The sequence below is a fragment of the Paramacrobiotus metropolitanus genome, unplaced genomic scaffold (assembly GCF_019649055.1).
Source record: "Paramacrobiotus metropolitanus isolate TYO unplaced genomic scaffold, Prichtersi_v1.0 Parri_scaffold0000066, whole genome shotgun sequence".
In the NCBI taxonomy this organism is placed as follows: Eukaryota; Metazoa; Tardigrada; class Eutardigrada; order Parachela; family Macrobiotidae; genus Paramacrobiotus; species Paramacrobiotus metropolitanus.
In genome coordinates, this window is record NW_026570286.1 from 415,793 (window position 1) to 437,614 (window position 21,822).

General features: G+C 40.7%; 5 protein-coding genes across 6 annotated transcripts; 3 read left to right on the forward strand and 2 right to left on the reverse strand.

Moving 5' to 3' along the window:
* Positions 1 to 162: 162 nt before the first annotated feature.
* On the forward strand, positions 163 to 5,201 carry LOC129594096 (uncharacterized). Its single transcript, XM_055490663.1, is given in 8 exon segments — positions 163 to 526; positions 683 to 848; positions 1,284 to 1,344; positions 1,431 to 1,744; positions 2,360 to 2,763; positions 3,561 to 3,825; positions 4,325 to 4,343; positions 4,346 to 5,201. Coding segments are annotated over 7 exon segments (1,836 nt in total). The 5' UTR covers positions 163 to 526; positions 683 to 743; the 3' UTR covers positions 5,014 to 5,201.
* Positions 5,202 to 5,632: 431 nt separating this feature from the next.
* Positions 5,633 to 8,763, reverse strand: LOC129594115 (uncharacterized). Of its 2 annotated transcripts, none has more exons than XM_055490687.1 (2): positions 8,549 to 8,763; positions 5,633 to 6,754 (listed from the first exon to the last, which is right to left on the reverse strand). In XM_055490687.1, exon 2 carries the CDS (start codon positions 6,597 to 6,599, stop codon positions 6,111 to 6,113), a length of 489 nt encoding a protein of 162 aa, XP_055346662.1. In that variant the 5' UTR covers positions 6,600 to 6,754; positions 8,549 to 8,763; the 3' UTR covers positions 5,633 to 6,110. The 2 variants fall into 2 exon arrangements, with proteins under 2 accessions (XP_055346662.1, XP_055346663.1); XM_055490688.1 differs by lacking the exon at positions 8,549 to 8,763 and adding an exon at positions 7,557 to 7,635.
* Positions 8,764 to 11,337: 2,574 nt separating this feature from the next.
* On the forward strand, positions 11,338 to 13,839 carry LOC129594109 (very-long-chain 3-oxoacyl-CoA reductase-like). Its single transcript, XM_055490680.1, has 8 exons — positions 11,338 to 11,816; positions 11,879 to 11,925; positions 12,001 to 12,076; positions 12,658 to 12,771; positions 12,855 to 12,922; positions 12,988 to 13,215; positions 13,280 to 13,432; positions 13,498 to 13,839. The coding sequence occupies exons 1-8, from the start codon at positions 11,531 to 11,533 to the stop codon at positions 13,540 to 13,542; spliced, it is 1,017 nt and encodes a 338-aa protein (XP_055346655.1). The 5' UTR covers positions 11,338 to 11,530; the 3' UTR covers positions 13,543 to 13,839.
* LOC129594095 (acidic mammalian chitinase-like) lies at positions 13,768 to 16,863 on the reverse strand. Its single transcript, XM_055490662.1, has 2 exons — positions 15,990 to 16,863; positions 13,768 to 15,230 (listed from the first exon to the last, which is right to left on the reverse strand). The coding sequence occupies exons 1-2, from the start codon at positions 16,576 to 16,578 to the stop codon at positions 13,906 to 13,908; spliced, it is 1,914 nt and encodes a 637-aa protein (XP_055346637.1). The 5' UTR covers positions 16,579 to 16,863; the 3' UTR covers positions 13,768 to 13,905.
* A 1,273-nt stretch (positions 16,864 to 18,136) lies between these two features.
* On the forward strand, positions 18,137 to 21,369 carry LOC129594105 (tyrosine--tRNA ligase, mitochondrial-like). The gene is made up of 10 exons (XM_055490675.1): positions 18,137 to 18,445; positions 18,516 to 18,663; positions 18,721 to 18,899; positions 19,257 to 19,358; positions 19,569 to 19,689; positions 20,019 to 20,210; positions 20,290 to 20,455; positions 20,535 to 20,723; positions 20,798 to 20,923; positions 21,144 to 21,369. The coding sequence occupies exons 1-10, from the start codon at positions 18,303 to 18,305 to the stop codon at positions 21,179 to 21,181; spliced, it is 1,404 nt and encodes a 467-aa protein (XP_055346650.1). The 5' UTR covers positions 18,137 to 18,302; the 3' UTR covers positions 21,182 to 21,369.
* Positions 21,370 to 21,822: the final 453 nt, after the last annotated feature.

Sequence of the window (21,822 nt, forward strand, 5' to 3'; positions counted from 1 at the left end):
CGGCCTAATTTTTGCAATTACAGTACTCTGGTGCCTTTTTTTATATGGCTATAAAATGGTAGTGAAACGTTAAATAAATTTTGCTCGAGCAGTATTTTTCCGGTAATCTACTGCATCTGTACAACAAATTCATTTTCCTATAGATTAAATGTTATACCGTATAGTGCATTTATTTTAATTTATATCACTGCCGAATATCATAAGAACAGGTCGAATAATACTTTTTTATCGGTCAAGTTGGATCTGCTCTTGGCCTTGATTATTTGATACACAACGCTGCGGGCATGATAATGGTCGCCAATGTGGATCATTATGCCAAACCTCTGTCATGCTCATCATCTATGGTCTGAAAAGCTGTTTCGACTGCGCATGTCTATCGTATATGTAATTTCCATCTTTAATTATTTTGTCAGACCATTAACAGCGGTGTGTTTCTAATTTTCTGCGTGGGCCATCATGCAGTCCATCGGACGAGCAGCTCATTTCCGGTTCCCGGTGCTTTCCATATTATGTGGACTTATATCAGGTACACGGAGATGTAAAAATTAGGATATAAAATGGGAAAACCCGAAATTCGATGCCGGTTTTGATCTGCTGAAGAGTTGGTTGTACGGCTTGTTAATTAATCTTGTCTTGGTCTGTATAAAGAACAATCTGGAGAATTTTAATTCAAATTAATTAGGTATTTGGCGTGCAGAAGCCTTCAGCATTCCGGGCATCACGCGGCGTTCCAGTGATTTCAAATGTCCCTCGGATTTCGGAAATTTCCCGATCCCTACTCGTGTGAAGCATACTGGATCTGCAGTCAAAAAAATCCATTAGCGGCAAGCTGCAGTTTTGGATTAATCGTACGTACTTGGTTGCCGTATATTATGTAATTATCTATTATGATAACCGAAACACTACTAAATCTATTTTGCAAGCTAAAAACATTTCCATTAAATGCAATGAAGATTATGTAGTGTATATATATATATATCTGCTTAAGTATTTCTGTAATAACTTTTTTTTGGCGCGCTGTTTAATAATCTTCAGCGACAAATAACCTGCGTTACAGTACTGTATATGTATCGCAAAATCATGATGATTGCGCATAGCGCATACAAATTACTTCAGTTACTTATACTGATATGTCTGAAATCGATTCTAATGCTGCAAATAAAAGTACAGTTATTAATGCATGGATAATACATACATATAGCGTAAGTGTAAGGTAAAAGAATAACGCTAATGTAACGCAGGTAAGTAATATTTGAATGCATCAGCATGGAAACTGTATTTAGTTCAGCCACAAGACATACAACTGCGACTGGGCCAAGCCGGAAATCTGCACGGTGATCGACGGTAAAAAAAGCGTGACTCATCAATTAACCCAATTCCTGCCGTGTCATATTATTGCGGATACATTTTTTCCCATTGCTGACAAACAGGAAAAGTCATCCGCGACTGGGTTCCGGCCACCATTCCGCCATTACCGGCAGCGGAAAAGGCCAAGCTGGATAAGATCGAAATTGCCGTGGACAAAGGTTACAATTTACTGTACAAAGCCAAATTCATGACGTACAAGGAAGAAGTGGGAGACAACCCGGATGATGATATCACGCACAACATCATGCTGCGCTTCAATATCACCCGCAAGGGAACACCAAAAACCGTCTTCGAACAATACCAGATGCTGGTGGCGAAGTGGAAAAAGCAGCAGAAGCTCTTGGAGGCACTAGGATATACGACCACAAAAGCGCCGGTAAATTATGTAAAAGAAGTTAAAGAACCCGGCAATACGCACATAATGCTTTTAAAAATTCCCGAATCCTTGTTTACAGACAGGAATCAGCAAAATAATTTTAATTAATGCATTAAAATCGTATACCTAATAATACTCACTGGAAAAGCTGTTAGAAAGTGTTATCAGCTAAAATGATATTAACATATCGCTGCAGATTAAGCTTGCCAATATCTTTAAAAACTCAGGCACAATAATAATTATACATGATCCAGTTAACATATATTTTGCGAGCATGCAGATTACCTGCAATATGGGCACAATAATAATTATACATGATCCAGTTAAAAAATTCACAGCGTATATTTTGCTATGAGCATAAAAAATTTCACTACCTGTGTTTTACAATGGTGTAATCATAAACATGGTTTTAATAGCCAATTTTATGAAGTATGTAGTTGTAGCCTTTAATTACGTATTTTTCTAATGTCTCGAATATCCATAATGCGTCTGCCACTTCAATTACATTAAGGCATGAATGACGAAACAACGAAATATTTCGCAAGAACAGACATTTAATTAAAACCACCGGTGACGTTTGGACCGGTGACCTTTAACCGTACATCCGCTGCGCAGGTGACAACGGCCCGTGAAGCCCCGCTCTTCGGGCCCGACAATTACGTTCTGCCTGACACGGTTACGCCAGCACCAAAAAAAACTTACACCATCAAACGAGTGGGAGACGCACCGATTCCTTGCGTTGAAAAACGATGCCGCCTTCCGGAGTGCTATTGTGAAGCGAACAATATCCCGAACAATCTGTCACCCAAAGAAACACCGCAGATTGTCATGGTGACCTTTGATGATGCGGTCAACGGAGGCAATATTGATTTGATGGACAAGGTATTCTCGTCCAAGCGTCTCAATCCTAATGGGTGTCCGGTTACGGGAACGTTCTTCCTTTCCAATCAATGGACCGATTATAAACTCGTCAGATATTTAGCCCGGCACGGACATGAAATTGCCTCGCATTCCCTGACGTGAGTATATATGGTAGTCGGAAATTGGAACAATGATCTCTTTAACTGTCGTTATATAATCCAGATTTTATTTTGATACAGCACAGTTAATTAGGATGACCTGCGCAACAAAAAATTTGACTCTTCTACGCAGTTAATCATAATGAAGATTACCATTAGGTCAAAATAAATTTATCGGTAAACATCCTATACACAACACGCATATCCTGAAATGTGGTTTTTGAGAGATAGTATTATTTGTAAGAGTGCGATTCCGTATAGTAAAATCATACGTATTTGGAAGAAAATAATATTAATGTCTTTGTTATACCTGATTTTCATTTTCATGGCAGAACAAAGGTCTGTTTGACTTTGACATGCAGCGTATGAATATGTTTAAACAAGTTATAAGTTATTATCATAGTGCCTCTTTTAACGGATGATGTAGTAGGGCTTTAAATTGTCAACTAACTTTTCTTATAATTTGTCATTGTTAAAAACTATTCCCAACTTTTTTTTATTTTGTCCGCGACATTTTCGGTCCATTAGTTAAGATGAATCCTGAATGTGCGTTGAATACCAGCGATAATTTAACCATTGACGCGATGCCCTTTACATAACTCTTGAATACCGCTAAATCGGTCTGCTAATTGCTTTAATCAGCGCGTCTATTCCATTAGTGGGATGGTGATTAGTGCCTACACTAACTGCTGTATAAAAACGGGATACGCGTACATTTGACCCACTTACGCGCATTGACTTCTGCCGGCACGGTACACACAAACAACATAACAACTTCTTTTGTGTCCGTTGCACAGACATCAAGACATGTCGCGCTACACTTATCAGCAATGGCGCAATGAGATGGTGGGTGAGGTGGAGTTGGCGGAGGAGTTAGCCGGCGTGAACACGTCCCAGATTTACGGAATGCGTGCACCCTTCCTCAATATTGGCGGGGATGTACAGTTTCGTATGCTGTGGGATAACGGCTTCCTGTACGATTCCTCCATCCCATCGTCCCAGACCAATCCGCCTTTGTGGCCGTACACCTTCGATGCGCCCATGCCGCATCCATGTTTCCAAGTATGTCAAACGCGCTTACCGGTATAATTCAGTTTTGCCCGAGTACGTTAATGTGCCGCTCCCTGAATTAAATTGTTTTACATGGTACTGCAAAATTTAATTAGGTACTATCACGTACAGCAAGGGATCTGCTCCTTCTTCCGGTGTTATAATTATTTTGGGCATAAGTTTAGAATTACTCGTATCTTCTCGTTGCCCACCGCTGTGCTTCAGTAAATGTAGCGTGATTCACAGATTTATACAAAAAATAAGAATGAAAATAGATAAGAAGGAGAAAACAGAAACGATATTAATGGATATTATAATAAGAAGGAAATGGATACTACATGTCTGATAGTAAACTTAAGTTTAAAATTTGAGATTTGAGCTGAGATTTGTGTAACAATGTTTAACATGCCAACAAATCCCTCTGTGATACTTTTTTTAATCGTAAACCGCGTTTTCCGGTGTGTGCATATGAATTGTTTCGCTGAAGTGTTTTTTCGATGTACTTTCTTAGGAGCCGTGCCCGAAAGGTTACTTCCCGGTTTGTGGGAAGTACCCTTGACCTATTTCCACGGGTTAAACAACGTTTCCTGCAGTATGTACGACGTGTGCGCCTTTCCCAGCTATTCTGAGGAAATCGCCGATTTATTCTGGCAGAATTTCCTGCGGCATTACAACACCAACCGGGCACCGTATCTGTTATCCGCGCATACCGCCTGGTATCTCAACAGTCTCCAGCGCGGCGAGGGTCTGACCATGTTCATGGATAAAGCCCTAAAACTAGGTGATGTCTATTTCGTTAGCGTCATAAAGGCGCTGGACTGGGTCCGACAACCTACACCGCTGTCAAAGGTCAACACGTTCCCATCGTGGATGTGTGAGAAACCGGAGCCGGTAACGATGGCACCACCACCGCTGACCACGGTTACACAACCGCCACCGGCTACCGCTGCGGTACAACAGATTGTGCAGGAGGTGTTCACACAAGCCGCGGTAACCACGGCTACTACCACCACTGCTACCACTACCACCACCGTTACCGCACCGAAAACCAGGGCAACGACGAAAGCGGCAGCGGAAACGAGACGAAAACGGCGAAGGAACACTAAGAGAAGAACAACTGCCACCACCGCTACCACTACCACCACACTGCCGGATTCTGAGTATTACGACGATGCAGAGCTTGCTGCTGCACCGAAATAGAGATACGCATATTTCAGCAAGGTTGTATTCGTTAAAAAAATTGTTGGCTTTTGGATAAATTCCAATGGAATTCTTTGCTCTGTAATAAGTATAGCTCGTGATGAAAAGTTTCATAGAAAAAGTGCTGGAATCCTGTCTGCGTGGAAGATGTACATTAGTGTTACCAGATAACTGGCAAGAATGATTAATATGGCACTTGGCAGATATCTACTCGACAGATCGAATAGCAGTGACAAGGGCACGTTATTGTTGGCCGTAACGTATCTGGGGATAAAAATAGGATCATCCGATTGAGCGCCATATTATAGTGACCTGATGGACCTCCGGTCGGCTTGGAAGTTGTCAAAAAACACTTCAACGCCGGGTATATGTTGTATATTAATGATGCAGTTATTCCGAAGAGGAAATGGACAAGTGTGCTCATTATAGAACCGGTAATTTGGCGCCGGTATGTAAATGTAACTCAGCCATTAATCTCAGTCGTTCATGATCTGTTATATGTATATTCATACAATTAGCGACAAGTGCTTATTTGAATGCGAACATAATTTTTATGCGTGTAAATTGATGCGCTTACATAAGCCAGCATTTACTTTCACAAATTTTACAGTACCGGCGTTCGGCAAACGATAGACAGACACTTATTGACGTGATTCAGTTCATATACTTAACTGATATTGCGCGACCATAATAAGCAAATCGATGTAACTGTAAACAGGTGCTATTTTTATTTTACAATGAGAATAAACCAATTATCACGATGAACGCACAGAGAGTGCCGCATAGAATTATATTGTGAACCCCGAGACATAGTCCCTACATATGAGAAAAACCAGATAACAGTAATAAATTATGGAGCGATCAATAATAGATGAATATTGCATTACCGCGTATCCTATTCATAACCTCATAAAAACCGACAAAAGATCCAACATTTACAAAAATCAGATTCATCAGCGGTTACGTCTGGATGGAACCGATATTGTTGATGGAATTATAGCGCATGTGACCAAGCCGGACACTTGAGAGATCCAGGTGAGTTGATGACATAATTATATTTACGCCGGGGTATCGCGATTGGTATAAGGATCGGTATATCAGCCGAATTCTTTCATTAATTTGGCATTATCCGACGCGGTACGGGATTTCTGCATGAGCCGCCGTAAGGCCATCTGCTGTTTCATCTTATCCCGCAGTACATCCAAAGGGCTCATAATGGACAGGGTTAATCCGGACTCCTCGGCCGGTTGAGGGCTGCGTTTGCCCATGGACGATGCAGCCAGCAGATTGTACGAGGTGAATACCGGCTCTTCCGCGACTTCCGGTGTTGGTGCATCAATAGCAGCAACCGGCGATAAGTCGTCCGTCGGCTGCACTGATTGTTCATCGGTGAAAAGCGGGAAATTTCTGTTATCAGGCTGATACGGAGAAATATCATTAGCCACATTGACGTCGATGCCGGCATAATTTTCCATGGGATATTTGTCGTCCTGACGGTTAATGACGGCGGAAAGTGCTTGATGCGGGCATAATACAATTAGGCATATGTTAAAGTACAGTCCAATCAATACCCATATCGTTTCCATAATTAGTCGCTGTCGTTTGCACTACTGTCGGTTATGAAGCAGCGGTAGCCTGTGTGCGGCGGATCGTTGTTCCCACGGTCGCACAGCGGTGGGAGGAAAATGCTGCTTTATATTTTCGGTATCTACGTAATGGCAATCATCCAGTCCAGCTGGATCTGCAAATTACACAGCTATTTGACACCATTTATCTCCAGTTTTTAATTAATATGGCGCGTTTTGCGGAAAGTGACGGGTGTAAACCGAATGATCACTGCAGCGCAGCTTTATTTATATATCATACCTGGTAAAACGCCGAACGTACGCAAATGTGATTACAATTATCCCTTATTAAATTGCCTCGATGTGCCGGAAAGAAGACGGCATTTTAATTAAATTACGTCCAGCCAGAAAAAATAATTGCTTTATGAAATAGAACCCCTACTTTGGCCTTTATTGTCTCACATGCTGCTGCAGCGTTGTTGAAGTCGGAATTTTTATCCTTGTCTGATAGGTATGATCACACTACTTTCATCGAAGGCTTTTTATTAAACTTTACCTTAGCACCAGAGCTGTTTTAAGCTTAACTCTCTAAACTTAATACATCCGACCTAAGCTGATTCCAAGCAGTTTTTTGTGTATAAGCATTAACAAAGTGCATTATGTAAACGATTAATATTGTAAGTGCCTCCATAGTATCTGCTCCAGCATTATTTGTTTGATGCTCATCGTCTTCATTAAGCAAGTATGAAAATGATTAAATCTGTGATAACTTGTACGGCGAAATTCCATATCAGAATATCCTGGTTAAAAAATCTCAATAACTGCATTGAAAAAAAACAACTTCTAAGCACAAGAATTCAATATAAAGAAAAATAGACAGGCGCAAATGGTACAAATAATGCAAAGCATGCATAGGTGGTCAGTACTCACTACTCACTGAAAATGTCATTAACAATACATAAGAGATAGTCAGCTGACCTCTGAATGAATATTTCTGTAGTTTGAAAATAAACTGGATGAACGCGCAATGCTACTTTGACTGTGTACTGCGTTTGCTACAACAAAAGCACATCGGCACCATTACTGACATATCTTATATACTTATTATATAATTATATATATTTATTATAATTCATGCGATTCACTTTAAAGGCAATTGACCTGCCATGCTTTTACGGCTTCCGTTAACTCTCAGAGTGTAGTATTATTAAATAAAGAATGATAAGCAATAAAGAATAATGAGTGAATACGAATTATTATTCAGAGTTACAATCTCCGTGATTATGGTAACAATCGCAAATTGATTAATCTTTGCATTTAATGTCTTTTATTATTCTTAATCATTACTATACTCTCATTACATTAAAGGTGCGGAAAATGATTTTCTGCGCTGCATGTGTTGGCAGCGCCAATTAGATAAGCGGAAAATAAAGTGCCGGTAAAAAATTCTAAAATCATATTATTATACATACTTTATTTGTTTTCGAGTAATATGCTCCCAATATTCTTATGATATCATCAAAGCAGTAGTTCTTCCCCTCGTAACAGTATGTACACGTATGGTTCCATTTTACATATATCGAGTAAACTACATTTACTATAAAAAATACCTAAACCGATCGATAAAAATATTACTTGCACAATCAATACACTTTGTACATTTAACCCTTACTAGTAGGAAGCAGTTTTTACAATAGCCACACATTCATATTACCGGTACAGCAACGCACTCAACATGTAAGATGTTTGCCGGTAACTAATATATAATTTAAAAATTTTCATCAAAGTTAGCAAGTTCTTTTTATATAAAATAAATTTAAGGTCACCGGCGGGTAGCTGCTAAATACAAAATAATACAATGTGTATATCCAAGTACGTAAATTACAACTATGTACTTGTAAGTCTTATGACATTGTGTCATCATATACGAGTAAACCGCATGCAGCAACGTTATCAGGTTTGCACGGTACCTGTAAAAGCAGCCCTTGACAAGAAATTAATCCAAAAAGCAGCTACAGCGCTGTAGGTGCTGTACAATTTGGACAAAAGTATCCTACCGCAAAACTCTGAACAAAGAGTAAAAGATACAAAGCTGCTCTCTAGGAAAGTATCCTACAAATAGCTGAATCGCTTGATATATGGCTAAAGGCAATATTTCATTTGATTTAATTGTACTGCCGCATCTTCTTCATCCTTTTATGCGGCACTCTGGATGAGGTGCGTGCTCACTCGGCCACGTACAGGAGCGATGATGACGTTACCAACTCCTGATAACCACACCCAGTTCGGTCGTATATCGTCCAGACTAACTGACGTTTAGGGATAATAAAATCCTCGTTCATAGCCCTGTTCAACCGGCTGTTTTTCGGCGTATACAATAACAAAAACATTTACACAAGTGCAATTAATTTGTAGTGTCCAATCACTTAAACTCTATCAACCATAGCAGTATAGCGTGTACAGTCTGCGTATGTAGTACAGGATACACTGTGTACCGTGTTATGGAATGTTTTTACACGTCTTCTAAATGCAAGAAAAACAATTTTGCTTACTGAAAATGTGCCTGAATTAAAAGCGGTAGCACATGAGACAGAAGGATAAAAATCTAATTTTAGGTATATCGGCGAATATTTGTATTATGCAGAGGGCATTAATCATTCAATTCGCCACACTCGCATTCATTCATACTCTAACGCTTGAATGTGGCATTGTAGTCGTAAATGAAAACGCGTTATATATTATCATAGCAGGGACATCAATTCCGTGGAATTTTTATAAAAATATTCACAATGTATCGGAAATAATTGCCAAGATTCTGACTCTCTAACTGGATATAATTAACTCTAACACACAGTGACGCCATCGTGGGAACTTTACAAACGTGTCCTGACTGTGCAGAATTCGTGTGCGGCAAAATACGCTCAGAGGCATGCACGTGATGATATATAATTTAATGGTCATTCATGGAAGTTTATAAAAATTCTGGTGCCGACCAATGATGACCTTACAAAATTAAACGGCGCTGGGCGTATATAAAAATGGGAGTGTGGGTGCGGTTCCATGGAAAATGTCGAACAGATTAACGAATTGGGCCAATTAAGTGTCTGCGCGGACTGCGCCGATTTGCCTTCCAGCACCGGTAAAGAGCTCACGATCACAGATTATCGAGATTTTAATTTAAGGATTCACCATGATATTTTAGCTATGATGTATTTGTATTTACTGTATAGGAGTTAACGTAATGACGCGCACTTTTCGTCAAGAATGTCCAGTTTTACTTGGTGCATAACTCATAAGTATAAAGGGATAGTTGTAGAATTTCTTAAACTACAGTACAGATACTCGTTCAGTTACAGTACTCACTGGCAAAGCAGCCGGTAAACACCACAATAAACAGTTTATGGAAATAGTTTAGCGATAGAAATAAAGAAAGAAAACCCGCCGCATTTCGCATATTTTTTATAAAATAATCACTTACTTATGAGAAACAGAGTAAAATCGGCATACAATCATAGAGTTATATAGACGCTCACAAGTCAACTTAGGTAATCTTAAAGTAGCACGAGAAAAGCGATATTATAACTCTGAAACTGCATACATCTTTATTAAATTGTTCAAGGTTTGCAAATACAGAAATGAATGCCTCAAAAAACTCATATACGTATATTAAATAAAGGCATACAATATATAATTATATGAGCATTTTTCACTTATCAGTTATCATAAACAAAAATAAGCAAGTAAAATAAGTGCAGCCACTGCCAGCCAGTCCACCCAACTCGGTGCAATCCTTTCGTGCAGATAACACTATTTACAAAGAGGGAGCAAATAATCTCAATTAGTGTTAAAGAAACTTGGTATTTCACGGAATTTAAGCTAGTCACGCACATACCACAGCTCTGTATTCCTAAATGTTATACGCGCATACTACGTACTATAGATATATACATAATCGTATATACGGATACCGTGTTAACGTGCCGGTGCCACCAATCACCGTTTGTTCTGCAGCTCATCACACTCTTCAAGGGGATGCAAGTGAAACGGATTTTACTGGAGATGTTGGCTCGTTTAATGGCGCTAATAAAATTAAACGTGCAGATGTAAAGGTCATGATACCATCCATAAACAGTGTAAATTAATCAATTTATTTACTTAGTAAATGAAGTCACATCTGATTAGCTGGAATGTGCGTGGATACCATATAATACATTAAAGATGTAAATAATCAAGTCAACTGGGCGTGTTAAAAGTGGAAGCAGTCAGGGAGACAAAGTTTTATGTTTAATTACGATACGAGCACAGTGATACTGTATGTCGTCAGACGGCTCCGAAGGACCACTTTTTACTTCCGGTCTCAAATGCGATACCCCTACCTAATAATACTTACATTTTAAATACAATACATACAATAGTCTTTCGTATCAAGACTTGTCTCCTGTACAAACACTGTATAACTGTCAACGGTTAAATTCCACGAACAGAGATTTTTAATTATTTCTCTTTTCAAAAACATTTGTTTTTTTACACGTATTCGATGTGCGCATAATGTAACAAAATTGTAAAGTATTAACTTGCAATCTTCTGATTTCCGTGCATCGCAAACTGCGGAGCTGAAAATTCGATACCGTGGATCAGCGAGTCGAGCTACAACGTCCAACGGGGTGCGTGACCCTTACCTAACCGTATCTCAGCGCGCTACGGGAAAGGCAGATCACGAATACGCACGGAAAGTTCCAAAACATGAAAAGTCATTCACAAACATCGATATCTGGATATTAATACAAGTTAGTGACAATTTTGCAGATAATAAGCTTTCTCCTTTTCTTTCTGTTCAATTCGATTTTGATTTTGCAAGATTTATAAATGGTGTAGCGTTTAGCAGCGCACAGCAATCACAGCATTTATTTTGTGGAAATCGCGGTTAATCGTCTTCAAGCACATCGACAACCATGGTAATGCAATGGCTGAATATCTTCGAGGGAACACCGGGCGCCCTGGGGGATTCCGGTGAGGCAGCGACTACATCCGTTTTAACCCGTGTGACGGGCACCGTGGACCGTCTGACCACCGAATACCTGGGCGCGGCCAAGCCCTACTTCGTGGCCTTCGGGGTGGGCACGGCGGCCGTGATGGGTGCGTGTGCCACTTGGGAGTTGTCCAAGGGACTCTTCTCCTACGTGCTGGCCAAGCCCCTGCATCTCGGCAAAGATCTGAAGAAGTTCGGCACCTGGGCTGGTAGGTCGACGCACTGTTGTCGTTTCTGCGAAGATGCGTGAGTGAAACGGTGGGGTTTGTAGTTGTAACGGGAGCCAATACGGGAATCGGTCGGGTTTACGCTTTGGAGGTACGCAGTTTAAATCTGAGTCATTTTGTGTGGATAAATTCAGTGGAGATACGTCAGATGCATTGTTTTTCACAGCTGGCTCTGCGGGGATTCAATATTGTTCTGGTGGCACGCAATGAGGAGAAGTTGGAAGTTACTGCTAAAGAAATTCGTGAGTTACGCTGGTCTGCAACGACAGTGAATAGTCAATAGCAGATTGTTTATAATTCACAGTGCGTTGACATTTCTCGTTATAAAGTGCACTTTTGCTGATAATTCCTGGAAATTTCGTATTTATTTATACGTAACCTGGGTTATGTCGCTCTATTTTTGTGATTTATGTTGATTTGATTTGATTTTATTTTGATTTTGATTTGGTTTATGTTGATTTTCCTTTAAACAGTCTGATTACACTCATTACAGTAAGTAAATTTTTTGTAATGTATTTTTTATTAGTTTTACTAAATGTACTTTTTTGCAGTGCATTTGAACTGGTTGAATATGCGACTGCTTCGTACAGAATTTGTAATTAGCTCCCTAAAACAATTCTGTATTTAACTTATGCCAGTTATATTGCAGTTTTCTGAGTTTACTTTCAGTTAAGTGGCTTTTTCGGGCGAAATGGGTTTCAAATTGTTAAATTTGCAGCGGTTTTAATTTATGAAATAAAGTCTGTAAAAGGTGATTGCTTATTGAAGACATATTAGTCGTACAAAGTCGAAATGATTTTAACTAATTAATATAAATTTCTAGGCGATATTCACGGTGTATTCACAAAAATCGTGGTTGTGGATTTTGAGGATGCCGGACTGGACAACTACCTTCGCGTTCAAGCACAACTTCAAGGCTTGGACATTGGCGTGCTAGGTAAGAGGCAGTTTACTCTGACACCGCACGAAGATCCTTTTCAGTACGCTGCTTATATAAGTACTATTTTCTTTTCTGTGCAGTGAACAATGCCGGACTGGGACCGGAAGATCCCATGACGGAATTCCTCGATAATCCACCTGATGCCGAGGTGAAAATCGTATTTTTACGGTTTGCCGATAAATAAATTATTAATATTGCGCGTTTTACCCACAGAAATGTATCGCCATGATCAACGTCAACATTTCCGGCGTGGTGATGATGACGCGCATCATCCTCCCGAGTATGGTGCAGACCAAGAAGGGCTGCATTATCAACATCTCGTCGGTCAACGGCGATATTCCCGCACCGAAATCCGCGCTGTACTCCGGCACCAAGGCCTTTGTCGACTTCTTCTCACGCGCCTTGACGGAAGAATACAAGAGCAAAGGCATTATTGTTCAAGTACGGATAATCCATTTTTAAAGAAATAAATATGCTTTGTACAAATAGTTCATGTTTTTATTAGTGTGTGATGCCTGGCGCTGTAATGACGAAGATGGTTCAGAACAAGGATAAAGATTCCTTCTTCTGTGTTAACCCGGAAGATTTCGTTCCCTCGGCGCTGGCCCAGGTCGGACTGCGCTCGCAGACGTATGGTCACTGGAAGCATGCTCTTCATGTAAGGATTGATCAGGGGGGAATTCCACGGTAGAGACCAGTGTAATCATGGTGGTGTATTTTTAGATGAAGCGCAAGAAGGTGCGCACATGGCTGTCCTCGTTACTGTAGACGCCCGAGTCATCAATCAATCATCGTCAGTCGGCCGATGGGGCTTCCGTATGTTTTAGCGGTTTTAACGGGTTTCTCACGCGTGTTGTGAAGTTTGATATCATCATAAAAGCACATGGACAACGTACTTCGTTACGTACATTGGGCAGTTTTAGTGGTGTTAGGTTAATTTCGTGACGTTTCCTAGTTTCCTAAACTGAATCATTTGACGTTTCTTATCCAGTGTGTGCGAGAATCACATTGATGTCTCGTCTGGATGAAATTGTTTGCATTAAATAAATCTGGTTTTTAATGTAACCGATGGTTTCGATTCCCCAGCTGACAGGCGTAAAATGGATAAATTATTAGTAAAAATTTCCGGCATTAAAGAAACATTGCTCTGTAATCGGTGCAACCATTACAGGTACAATAGTCTTTTCCAGCCCCACAAAAGCCCCGGGAGCTACAACAGTAAGCATTGGCACTCTGCGGATCACAGGTCGCTTCGACGGTTCCGTTGATTTTCGCCGCATGCGGTCCGCATCGACCGTTATATTCCGGTGAATCATCCCACGTCCACCAGGTTTTTTCGACTTTTATCTTCTTTTGTTCCTTGAATCGAAAATTCGGCGTTTTTCGGAAATTGACGCAGGCCGAACAATTACACGACTGCGGCTCATTCCCGCACACGCCGCGGCTGGAGCAGCAGTATCCCAGCGGATCATCCGGATTGCAGATGGGAATGCCACCATTCAGCAACCGCGGTGCATTATATCCACATCGCCCCAGCAATCCCGGACCCTGATCCAGCGTAAACCAAAGTACTTCCTTCGTGATCGGTTTAACCGACTTCTCCCAGATCTTCTCGGGATTCTCGGCATAATCGTTGCACTCTGGACATTTGCAGTTTGTTGGTCCGGCCGTGCAGTAGCCCCAGCGATTGCAACATGCGCGCTCATCGCGTGGATCGCACACGGGATAATATCCGTTAATCGGCGGTGCCATGGTGCCGCATGTTCCGTAACTGGCTGCGTATGTGTTGGACCACCACCGCGGTTCCTGGCAGTAATACTTAGGAATCGTTAGAGACTGCTCGGATGCCGGTGGCGCGCAAAGGTCGTGGCGGGTGACTGTGTGCAGCAGTGTCAGATTAGCGTCGTCCTGGTCCAGCGCCCAGATCATTAGTCCACCGAAACCGGCTTGAAGAGCGTACTCGACTTTCTTCTCCAAACTCTGCGGCGTCTCATAGCCGAGATACGTGCGATTTTTCGCATTCCACGCGAACGGCGCTTGCGCTTTGGCGTTGTAACCCGGAACGAATCCGTTATCGAGGTAGTTTTTCTGGATATCAGCGTAAGCGACTTCCCCGCCTTTCGGTGGATTGATACTGGAGACGCGCCACATAGGGTCGGTGTTGTTCACTGGTTGTTCGGTGACGTTGTACCAGAATCGGCCGTAGAAGGGAACACCGAGAACGATTTTGCCGGCGTCGGGAATGGCGCACGCATACTGCTCCATCGTCCAGTGGACGTTGAGTTTCTTGGAGTAGTTTGCCGGCGCGGCAGCGAATAGCGGCGCCGGTGGGCCGGTTTCTTTATCCCATGGGCCGTAATAATCGTACGCCATGACGTTCACCCAGTCGATTGTGTCGCCTTCGAGGAGGTTCTTTAAGTCGTAACCTTTACGGAGATCATTCGAACCGGCAGGCGCTGAAACAATAATACCGTACATTAACATTACACCATTAATGATGAAATGAAAAGTTATATCTCTTTTTCTTTGTATCTCTTCTGACACACAACTTAAAAAAACAACATATTTGAATAATGTAATAATAATAATAATTCTTTTTTTTATACTAAATTAAGAAACACAATGATAACAGTTAAGTATATTGCGGAGTATGTTACGCTGTGCGTTGCTGAAAGCAAACACAAAAGAAAATCGGGACTTGGGTGTGGTCTGTGGGCGTTTCACCTGGCAAGACTCATAACTAGTTTTGCGCAGATACTTACATATATATGGACACGTAGTGACACCCTAAAACTGGCAACACTTTTCGTATAAACTAAGAATTCCCCGCTTCCGCACGTGTGCTAAACCGTATTCCCACTTCCCAGTATTCTATGATTTCTATCCGTCTCCGTCCATTTTCACCAAAAATATTCTGTGTCCAAATAGTACTGATCGTATACCATCCCAGTATTTTATTTTCAGCACTATTTCATCGGTAGTACTATTCTGTATTTTGTAGTATTTCAGTATTATTCCCAGTACTATTTCATCGTTACGTACCGATGAAAGTAGTGAAAAGGCAAAAGCGTATTATTATATAAATACAGATATGTACTACTACGTCTGTCAAAAGGCGCAATATTGCCGGTTTTATAAAGTCGTATATTGGATATGTACTCGTATTACGGATATACAGTATATTTATATCTATATGTTATATTTTACAAGCATACCGGCAAAAGTCAGGAGCAATCTGGCTTTTTTAGTCGATAATTTCCACGAGTCCATCTTTTTCCTCAGGCGCCGCATGAACTGCACATACAGTGTTTTATCGTCGGGCTTTTTTCCGGGATGTTCGTAATCAATATCCACACCGTCCAAATTAAATTGTTCGACAAACCTTTTCAGATTGACGGTAAAGTTATCGAAGGCTCTATCCGAGCGCAGAACAGTGTCGAACAGTTCCGCCTTACCCTGTCCACCAATGGCCAACAAAATCTTCGGACTGGCATCGTTTCCGCGCATTTTGATCAGATGTTGTAGCCGTTTGGTCGAATTACCATCCATTGACAGCGAGCCATTCGGTCCCATGTCCGGGAATGCGTAATTGACATGAGTTAACCGTGACAGCATTTCTTGGGCCACTTTCTTCCCGCCAAAAGATGTGTAGTAGCCAACAACACGAAAGCCGCATTTTCCGACAGATAAGCCACTCTGTTTTACAATCATCTGGCCTTTGGTGCCTGCTGCTGCATTTGCTGTTTGGCGAAAAATGCCGAACGTGCCGCAGAACATAAAATACCAAATTGTAATTAACTGCATATCCTCTTCACATTAGATAATAAAAATACAGTATATCCAAAGATCTCCAAATGTTAATGCAATACAAACACATATACGCTTTGGCATACAGAAATAAATTCTGATATTAGATTCGAGTCAGAATATCTGCTGCGCGCTACCGCAGTGAAAAACTTTCGCACTTATAATACGAGTAAGTATCATTACATGCATTTACCAACGTATTGAGCTGTTAACGGTAAACAGCTGGGTGATGTTGTTAATCAACTATATTATAGTTATAGTTTAACAGTGTAGACAACAACAACACTGTATCAATAAGGAAATTACCTAAGTACTGTGTAATCGGACAAATAGCCACAAGGTAATTGTACAAATTAACAGCGCTTTCCGATGTTTCGGTACAAGCACTGGTATCGATAAGGGTATCCATAATTTTAAGACCAGAGTTCACCGGTGCCGATTTTAAGCGTTTACACACATTCGGTAGAGGAGGTTTGTTATGCATAAGTAATGGTGAGAGACGGCTTTAAATGTAGTAAAAACAAGCAGCTGCAGCTAAATGTATGCGTATAATTGTATAATAATATTGATATTACAAAACACAGATTACCGGTATTTATTACCAACTTGCAGCGTGTTTGTGTTTAATATTGTAGCTGTATTAATTTTTTAAAGCCATTTAAAACGTACAGCACCCTTTTGAACGGCCGTATTGTGATAAATTGCGTTGTAAACTTTGGCAAGTACAGTGTAAACATTAATTGTAACGATAAGTAAACTGGAAGTACAAATATTTCGATTAACTGGAAAGCCCCTGCTCTACGCCACCGGAGGTAACACAGTTTACAGACGCACGGCCGCAAATTCTTCCTACGCATAGCTGAAAGCTTTTTTTTAAGTAGCGGCCGGTGACATTCCTAAAACCTTTCACGAGGAAGTTGAAAAAACGCATCTTGATAACTCTGGAAAAAATTGGGTTGAGCTAGTAATCCCATTGCTTTGCGCGATGTGCCGCATAGTACAGAAACAAAATTGCCCAAATTGTCTCGAAAACAGCTAGGCTAAAACATATTCGGCTGATACGGCTTCAGAAGACGCTTCGGAAATTATTCACTAACCCGGACAGACCAGTATATAATATCGTTAGTTTCCACAGTATTAACAACTGTTACTAAAAAATAAAAACGTATAAGTCAACGGGTATTTCGAAATGTAAAACCCAAAAATTTTGCGACAGCAATTTGTCGACCAATTAAGAGGTTCTAACAGAACCGTATATAAAAAAAGAAAGCCACGGAATATGTTGATACGTAGATTCGAAACCTAGAGGGACACGATGGGTTTTACTTTATGAGTAGTTGTTATTTATAACACTGCAGGTATACAATATACGAGTGTAAAATAGTGTAAAATGTAAACGCCGGCTTTGCAGCAAACGAAAACACTGGAATCGGAAGTGCATTCGCGGTTGCAAACGGCTGTTGGTGCTTCCGACACTGCCTACTGCGTGCGGTTGCTGCAAGCCCGTAAACTGAAAGAGCACGCCGCACGCAAGAAGTTGTTGATTTTTGAGGATTTCATGCAGCATAATTTTGTTGTCATGTTTATGTTTATCTGCTGATTTAAGGTTCTGCATCACTGGATGATGCTAAGTTGCTAACTTCATTAGAACATGAAATTATGATCTTCCTAATCAGTCGTTGTTTTTCGTACTTTCCCGAAGCACATTAGTACTGTTTGTTATGGATTTCGGACGAAGGATCCTGCAGCTTTCCAACCAGCAGCGCCGTTGCATCATCCGCACATGTCGTCGCTGCTATGTCTCCATGAACCTTCCGGCGCTCAATGCGCGCGGCGTCCTGAGCAATGTTTTTCCCGAAATAAAGTAAGCTTCTTAACATTTATCTGAACTGGGCATTTGGCATCAGTGCTTACATCCGCATTACCTGTTGCAGTAAAAAAGTGGAAGAGCGGCTGTTTCGGCGCCAAGGCGCCATTTATGCGGGCTTTGATCCGACAGCTGACAGTCTCCATGTGGGCAATCTGCTCCCGCTCATCGGACTCCTGCATTTCCAGCGGGCAGGCATCCGGCCTATTGTTCTGGTGCGTCTGCGATGTACTTAACGGCGCAGTTGATCCAACAGTGATTTTGAACTGCAGATCGGTGGTGCGACGGCCAAGATCGGCGATCCCAGCGGAAAGACGGCCGAACGCGAAGGCCTCTCGCCCGACGTCGTACAGCAGAATATCATCGGGATCGGCCGCAGTATCGAAACCATATTTGCTAATCACGAAGCTTTTCTATGGAAAAACCATAAAGATGCATTGCCTTCGGTATGGTACGTGGTTTCTGGCTGTTACACCTGTTTATGCTCGCGTTGATTATTTCCTCATATAATATTATATACTTATTTCGTATTTAAGTTAATAATGTTTTCATTTCTTGCTATTGATACTTAAGAATATCATACTTTGGCGTTGTTTGTAAAATTGTATGATAAGAGTTTTGATTTGTGCTTTCATTGGCTGTTTCATGATAAATTTGTTTAATTTTTCTTATTTCTGGTTTATTTAAAAATACATCAGTCATGTTTTGTGGTTGCAGTTTAGTTTGTATAACATATTTATTTCCGGTGTTATCGAAAAGAATGCGGTGCGGATATTTTCCTATATTCAGCTGCCTTGTCTTTTCTTAGTATTTTGAACAACTATGAATGGTATCGGAATATGAACGTCGTGGATTTTCTCGGATCCATCGGAAGGCATTTTCGGATGGGAACGATGTTAACCAGAGAAAGGTTTGTTTTTGCTGGACATCCATACGCTGGGTTGAGCAATCCAAAAAATTTTGATACTGTGTTAATTGCTATTTCAATACTATTTCATGCTTTTTTCCAAATGGCATAGTAACTGTTTTTTCCAGTGCTGTTTTAATTTGAGTTAAAATTTTGTTTTTGTCGTCATACTGAATGCTGTTAACGGTCACTTTGAAATTATCTTTTTGCTAGTGTACAGACCCGACTGAAGACCCAATCCAGTATGAGCTTCACGGAATTCACGTACCAAGTATTCCAAGGATATGACTGGTATCACTTGTTCCAGAACTCCGAATTGGAGTGTTGGTATCAGGTTAGTGTTCCCATGCTTCCTACTTTCGTAACGGCATCTTTCGATTTTCGGTTTTTGTTAGTTTATTCTACGGTTACGGCAACCGTTCTACTGATAGGTAAAATTTTACCTTTGTAAGGGTATAAAATGGTTGCACGCATTCTTGTGGTTTTTCTGCTGTATTGTACAGGCAGTTGTGCAATACTTTTACTGTACTTGTATAATTGTATTGTACTTATAATACGATACTTGTGTAATGATTATTGTACTTGTTTTAAGTACTTGTATTAATTTTAAATACTGTAATCACTCTGTACAGTACCATTAATTGCAAACTGATGTCTTTGTAGCTTGGCGGGAATGATCAACTGGGTAACATGGTTGCCGGTTACGAGATCATCCGACGTAAAACTGGATCTGATAAACCTTTTTGCTTCACTGTTCCTTTAATTACCAACGAAGCGGGTGATAAATTCGGTAAAACGGCAGGGAATCCTGTGTGGCTCAACGAGGACAAACTGTCCGCATACGAGTTTTATCAGGTAAGAATTTGCGCACCGGGTGAATGGCAGTAGATGTGACATGTATTTATGGCTGGCTGCAGCGGGTTCTTTTTCGTAGTTTTTCCTTCGACTTCCCGACAGCGAAGTTGAAAAGTTTCTCCGTTTGTATACCTTTCTTCCGGAAGCAGAAATTGTTTCCATCATGGAAGCCCACAAAGATAAGCCGGAATTAAGGAAAGCACAGAAAAAGATTGCCGAACAAGTGACGTTACTCGCACATGGAGGTGAATTCCGTAATGAATACCATTTTCATGGTAACTGTAATCGGTCTAACACCTCGTTCTGAACAGAAATATGTTGCAGAAAAGGGTCTGGATATCGCTCGAAAAGGCACTGAAGCCTTCTTCAACTCGAATGCCATAGCACTGGCCGGATTGGATGCGGAGACCATCGCTACCATTTTCGGAAAAGCTTTCGTGTCGTATTTGACCGTCCATCCCGGAATGACCGTGTGGGATGCAGTGATGAAAGCCAAATGTTTTGGAAATGAAGGTAATCTTGCTTACTTGGAGAACTTCTGAAAAAGTGTCTTGTTGCGAAACCGAAACAATATCATATGATTGCAGATGATGCGCGAAGGATTATTGACGCCGGTGGATTATATATTAATTATCGACGCGCACAAAATCCTCAACAAATTTTGATTCCTGGCGAGCACATTCTCCCTAATAACATTACATTAATACGCGTCGGTAAGTGTTTACGGTTTCCCTGTGCTCAATAGCTTTACTGTAAAGTTGTTAAAAAAATTTTCTTAGTAGCGAAAAAATTCGATAAACGGTGAGCAAAAAATTATTGCTTAAAAGATTGAGCTAGAGTAATTCCTGATTTTAATATTCAGGCGATGCCCGCGATAAATATTCACTTCGCTTCGTATCCTTCAAATTTGTACTTTAGGTGTTTCTGTTGCAGGCAAGAAAAATTATTACGTTATTCGGTGGAATACGTGAATGGTTGATTGGCGGCACTGTCTGTTTGTTTTTACTTTTTTACAGTTGTTTTGAATATCTTTCACTGCAGTTCTAGCAGAACGTCGAAAGACTAGTACTGTGTGATCTTGCGAAAGAAAAAAGCTGCGAACTTGTCGTTGCTTTCGGAATTAAATCCAGAAGTAAAACTATGCACTGGTTTGTAGTTTGTACCAACCTGTGAAATAACAAGCAGCTTCACCATGCTTGGTTTTCCTCTGCATAAAAAGATACTGCAGTAGAAATGGAATGGAATACAACAAAGCAATCAATCTGACTGCTATTCATTTTTCTCGGTTGCTGTATACAGTATCACAATACAAAATAATGCTAAACGCCCAACGACAAGTCCATTAACAATTACACAGTAAACAAAGCCATCACTAGTTTCATTTCTTTCTGCGAGTAGCACTTAAATATTTCGAAGCGTCAAAATCAACATGCACTTCTTCTTCCACTCTTATCTTGCTCTTGGGACGACGCTTGGCCAATCGCATTTTCTGTTCTTCTTCAGAAAGTGTGGTTATGTCAAACGGTAACTGCAAAAGAAATGCTCTTCCTTCCAAAACTGTTCAGGTAACAAATGCCAACAATATGAATCAGACAACTCGCAAAAAACTAAA